This window comes from Melozone crissalis, unplaced genomic scaffold (assembly GCF_028551555.1).
Source record: "Melozone crissalis strain CALT ecotype California unplaced genomic scaffold, PUWL_Pcris_2 ptg000019l_1, whole genome shotgun sequence".
NCBI lineage: Eukaryota > Metazoa > Chordata > Aves > Passeriformes > Passerellidae > Melozone > Melozone crissalis.
The window spans coordinates 29246050-29252049 of NW_026535797.1; the positions used below are offsets into that span (position 1 = coordinate 29246050).

General features: G+C 45.0%; 1 protein-coding gene across 1 annotated transcript in view; it reads right to left on the reverse strand.

The window, feature by feature from the left end:
* Positions 1-3704, reverse strand: part of ANK3 (ankyrin 3) — a 282760-nt gene extending 279056 nt beyond the window's left edge. The window contains exon 1 of the mRNA XM_054276898.1: positions 3485-3704. Coding sequence (XP_054132873.1) covers positions 3485-3547 — 63 coding nt within the window. The 5' untranslated portion in view covers positions 3548-3704. The remainder of the gene's footprint in view (positions 1-3484) is intronic.
* Between the last annotated feature and the right edge of the window lie 2296 nt (positions 3705-6000).

The following is a 6000-nucleotide window of genomic DNA, read 5'->3' on the forward strand; positions in this document are numbered from 1 at the left end:
TCACTGATTTACGCAATATGTACACTGAGAGACATCAGCAACAGTAATTGTGCAGGTTTACTAAAGATCCTGGAGGAGGCAAAGGAAGAAGGGGAAACAAAAGATTCCTCAAAACAAAAAAATATGCATTTTCAGCAAAGCTCCTGGTACAAGAGTTTAATGTGAAATTTCCCACTTCTGAGAAGTGACTGATACCCAGCATATAACCATGAAATGAAGTGGAAAAAAAATACTACAGAAGTTTTGAGCTGGTCTAATTTTGTTTTTTAATTCCTACACTTCTGATTATCTTCTAAAGCTTCAGAGGATCAAGGAATTTTTATGGCTAATTTCATTCTTGCAGTTTGAAGGGGAAGAGGAAAGAATACTCTTTTGTTAAAAGGCAAAGCACATCTCACATCTCTAATGACAGCTGAGTTCAGTGCTGTCCTATAAATGAGATTCCAAAATTTACTGGAAAGTGATGACAAACATCCAGGATAAAGCCCCTCCATAACACCTGGGGATTCAACTTGGCTGTTCCAAAACGCTGACACTGAAAAAGTGTGGCTGGAAATTGCACGACAAGTGAAGCTCAGGCACAAGAGGCACAGGCTGCTGGTAGGGAGGAACCCTGAAGGATGAAGCAGAGGAACTAATTAGGCTTCCTATTCCATCAGAGCTAATCCTGCCCAGTGTAGCCTCAGCAATAAATATTGATGTGATACTTTCATCATCCTTTGAAAGCTGTATCCCCACTGAATACCACAGTGCTAAAACAAAGCGTTGTTCTGCTTTCATCTAAATTGTCCATCCTTCATAACAAATCTCAGTGACACCTCCTGGGTGGTTTCTTATCTTTATCCTCCCCACCACGCTTTATTTTCAGCATACTTGCTGAAAAATCTATTCCTTGGGCCAATCTGTTCTAAAGGCAGAGCTACTGCATGTCTTTATGCTCACCAGTGAGACCCTGTTTGCCAGGTGAAGGCTAATTTTTGAGGTACAACCTCATCACATAACTCTGGAAGACCTGAACACACACTGCTGCTTGCATTTTCCCTACAGCAAATGGTGTGACCTTTCCCTGGCTGCCCCTGCTGCATATTTATTTCAGAAATTGTGCAAGAACAGGAAAACCAAGAGTGGATGAAGAGGGAATGGGATATGAACAGCAGTCAAAGAGCAGAAGGAAGATTTGCCACCACTCAGCTCTGGAGATAAATGAGACAGAAGGCAAGGGAAAGGCTAAATATGGAGAAAGCACAGCTGCCAGGAAAGGAAGTGTCTAAAGAGAACAGGAAGGCAGGAAATACCCATTTCAGGAGGCCTTCTTTAGGATGGACAGGTGGCATAACTCTCTGGAACCACAGACCCAGTTAAGTTTTCACCTGGTTCATGGGTTCACAGCCAAACACCATTTGTTTATCTAACTCCTCTTGGTTGGCTCAGCAATGCTCTTCAAGTACACCATCACTGGCCATTCAGGGATTCATCTTCTGAATCAAAACAATTAATTTAAAACCTTCCCCCAAACATGCTGTGAAAAGAAGGATAAATGATTGCTGCCTGTTTTAAACATAGTAGCTCCCTTCCCACTAGGCCATCCTGGGTCAAGCCCGTGTCTAACACTGACATGGAAGCAGCCTTAACATGCAACTAGTCAGGAGAGACGTGCTCCAGCCCAACTCAGCACATCCCAGCTGCCTCCAGGATTCCAGCTGCACGAAGCAAACACCAGACTGAGGAGGGGAGCATGGCCTGCTGCAGGTTTGAGCAGCTGCAGGCACCCCATGCTGAAAGGCAAAGGGCTGCAGTCACACCCTGGCGTGGCCGCAGCTCGTGCGGCGAGGGCTCGAGGCACCAAGGGCAGCCCTTCCATCCCCTCACAGGACACGGAGCACTGGGGCTGTGTCCTTGGCTCACACAGGAGCTCACTAATGTAAACCTGTCCCCTCGTTTCCTCCAGCCACCCCCCAGAGACCAAAGACACCGCTCCAGTCACCAGAGAGGGGATTTGGGCAGGGCAGCTGTGCCACAGAAACGTCACCTCTTCTAGGTGACAATACAAGCAAACTGTGACCAGCCATTGCTGGAATAGCAGGTCAGATCCTAAAGTTTGCTTAATCCTAAACCCCCTGGGCTGCTCTGTCTTGTTGGCAGTTGGGTTGGTCCTCCAGAACACACGGATCATCTGTATGAGCTTCAGCCATAGAAACTGGCGTGCGCTATAAAACTGTAACTACATTGTTGGACACCATAAAAGCAATTTCTATCACATGGTAAAATATTAACAATTTCGATAACATGGTAAAATATTAACAGTCAAACCTCTAAAACCACCCCAGAATTTAAGTGTAAATGCATCTCCTAGTCCTGAGGCAACCTATCATCCCTGACAGAAACATATGTCAGGAAGGTATCCTAATTTACCATCAAAAGTGATTTCAATTATATCTTTCCATGCCTCCTTCCAAAGCTGCTCTTTGCAATTCTGGGAGAATAGAAGGGCCAATAAGGTTTAATTTGCTTTTTCAACAATCTCTACTGAATCCTTCACCAAGGAAATGGATTAACTATGAGGCTGTCATACACTTTCACATGGTAGGAAGGCAAACACATGCTCAGAAAATAAAGGGTGGGAGTCTGAATATATTCTCTGCAACAATGATAAAGCTTTCAGATGTCTTTTTCTACAGCAGTCAAGGGAATTCACATTATAAATTAAGATACCAAGTTAATATTTAAAACAAGTTAGAAAAAGCTGAAGAAGTGTACTTCCCAGATTTAGCCATCTGGTTTTTGAGTATAAACACATGAAAATCATCCATTTCCAAGTGGGAGGTAGAAATTACAGGGGTATCAGGAAAGCAAAAAAAAAATGCAACATAGAAGGTAATCATCAAATTTGTCTCTTAAGCAGAGTTTCAGGCAAAAGGCTTACGCCATAAGAGAAATCAGTCTCACTGAAACTGGAATCTTATTCCAGAATTTAATTGACCACAATATTTTCAAGCCCCCAAAATATATAAGATTAATCAAAGTGACACACAGCAAAAAACAGAAAAAACAGCTTCTATAAGATTAATGCTTATTGTAAACTTGTTTTTCTTAGCCATGTCCAGAATATTCATTTACGTGAGCACATGTTGATTATCAGTCTCTCCTTTGAAAAAGGCTTCGTTCAGATACCTGTTTATTTGTAATCCTGTGTTTGGAATACACTGTGAAAACTATAATCATATTGAAATTCTGTAACTAACATATATTTAAAGCCGGGAATACTAAAATAATGCAAAACAACTGAGTTGCAATGGTAATACTGATTCCAGCAAAGAACACACCCATCAGCATCTAGCACAAACAGAACCATCCTGATTCTACCACCATCCTTATTCAAAACAAATTGTCAAACCAAAGCCACTCCACACCCAGAAGCAAATAGGTCGAACACAAAACGAGTCAAAAAACACAATCACAGCAGCCTGTCTGTACAGGGAATTACCTTTTTTCCTTTCTTTTTCCTGTGAGCTGGTTTAGTATTTTTCTCCTTTGCTTCCTCACTCATTTTTTCAGCAGGTGAACGTACAGGGGGGAAAGGGGGAATAAAAGAGATCACTGCTTGTATTCCAACATGCAAAGCCACTCAAGTGTTCGCGGCGCCGAAGCCAAAGTCCATCTGCTGACGCCTCTCAGAGCGAGCAGTGACAGAATCGCTGCTCGAAAGGCAGGCAGCTCCGCCGGGAATCGCTCTGCCAGGCACGGCTGCTCTCACATCAGTCCGAAAGCGAAGGCGTTCTCCTCTCCCGTCCTCAGGCAGTCTTTACCCCCGAGAGGAGATCTCGTCCGGGTTTCCCCTGGCTCTGGAAGGGCGCTGGTGAGGCGGGCAGCGCTCCGCTCCAGCGGGGCTCCCTCCCTCTCACTCAGCCCAGGGTGATTCTCCTTCCCTCGCCGGCACGGAGAGCCAGCCCCGATCGCTCCGGCTGCCGCTCGCCTACAATACCGACATGTGTTGAATGCATCAGGGCACACCAGAAAAGGAAGCCTCCAAGAGTGATAAAAGATCAGGTTACTGGATCTTAAAGCCACTCCCAGGCAGATTCGAACAATAAAAGGCACAACGCGCTGCCGAAGAAATTGCTAGATGAGATGTTTGCGTTTCCAACAGCTCTAGATGCCCGTCCAAAAGGACCCGAAAATTGCCACTCTGAACAGTAAGCTTTGCGATATTAATTATTCATCTCATAAAAGCAGCAGCGACAGCGTTTTTCAGCAAAACACAGGTTTACAACTCTGGCTGCCTGTGCGAGCTCGCTCCTCCCTGGTTCGCCTGTTCCTCTGACAGCATTCGCAGGGTCCCTGCACAGGCAGCTCTCCCTCTCCCTCCCTCACACAAGTGTTACGTGCCTCATGTATGTGTGCACCACGGGCAAGTCACAGATCATGTTTCCACATGCTGCCACCTACTCCGCTGAATGCTTCGGCTACTTCCCTGCAAGTCTCATGGAAAAATAAATAAATAAATAAATAGCGCAGGAGAGGCCAGAGATTCGGAGCAGCAATTCTCTCCCCTCTGTGCCCATTAAGACATATGAGACACAGCCCACAGGTTACCAACAGCCATGACAGCAGCCATCCAACACGTCGGAATGATGTCATCCCCACATTTCAGGCTGTGCACCTCTTGAGGCACAGCCACACATCCCTGCAGTGCCCCTCAGGATCCCCTCCAGGCGAGGCGAGAGGATGGAACAGGTACCACACATCCTGCAACAGCCCCATCCTCTGTGCCCGTACTGCAAAACGCTAGTTTGCCCATTTCTGGGGTGAAATCAGTCACACCAGGGGTTGATGACAGAAGTGACAATGAGAGTGTTTGCTGTGTTGTTGTTTTGCCGGGGGGTTAGGGGGTGGGAGTGATGTTTGGCTTTCTGTTTGTTTGCATGTTGAGGTTTTCCTTGAACAGGCAAGGACCAATTAATACATGCATTTTGGGGGTGGCTGAGGTTCATATCAGGATCCTCCTGCCTTGCCTCTTTCAGATCTTCTCGCCCTTCACCCTCCTTTCAGCAGCATTTCACTCACGACAAACAGCACGCGTACCACAGACTAAGAAAAGAAGAAGATGTAATGCACTGATTCATGATGCTGTTTGCCTGAAAGCTTTCTCCTTGGATCATTCCCTACAAGTGAATTTCAGCGAGCCACCACAACAGCACCATCAGATGGAGGCTGTTTTCCCTGTGCTGGCAACAAGTCCCCGTGCTCGCCGTCTCCATGGGCTGGAAACAAACTGGCACCACCTGACCCTGGGGCTCCAAACTGGGCATTTGATTCCCCACATCAGCCTGGCAAGGCTGGTATTCCGAGGAACTGCACCTCATACAGTGCACAGTTTAAATAAACACTGTCAAAACACTACCCAAAATTTACCTTGAATCTTCGTTCAAGTCACTGACATACAATGGAATTCATACTTACAGACAATATTTTGGTACAAAACACAAATACTGTTGATAATGCACAGGAATTTCATTTTCACAGGCAGTTTGTTTTTAATGGCCATCTCAGAGAACGAAAAAGCACCCCCAGCCTTTGCCAATTTCACTTTTTCTATAGGTTATGTTACAAACTAAACTGCTCTCTGCTGGTTAACAGTGGGTAAAACAATGCTTAAACAACCAAAATAACATCCCATCCTTAACGCACGTACAAAGCAAACCTCCTCTCTTCAAGACAATTTTCTACCATGTGTGCATCCACCTGGACCACACATTGTTTTCTGAATTAAGTCCACATAGGTAGAGTTCAAGTACAATTAATTGGGTGTTCTTAAAAATAAGTTCAGGCTTGGATCCCTTACACTAGCTAGCCAGAAGAAAGCCTCTGATTTGTGGCATGCTTAGCTAATTGTATGCATGGAAAGCAATTTTGTATTACTTTTTAAATTAAAATGTTATAAACAGCCATGCTCCTTCAGGAATAAAAAAAAAGGAATAAACAGCCTCTTCCCAGAGCAAC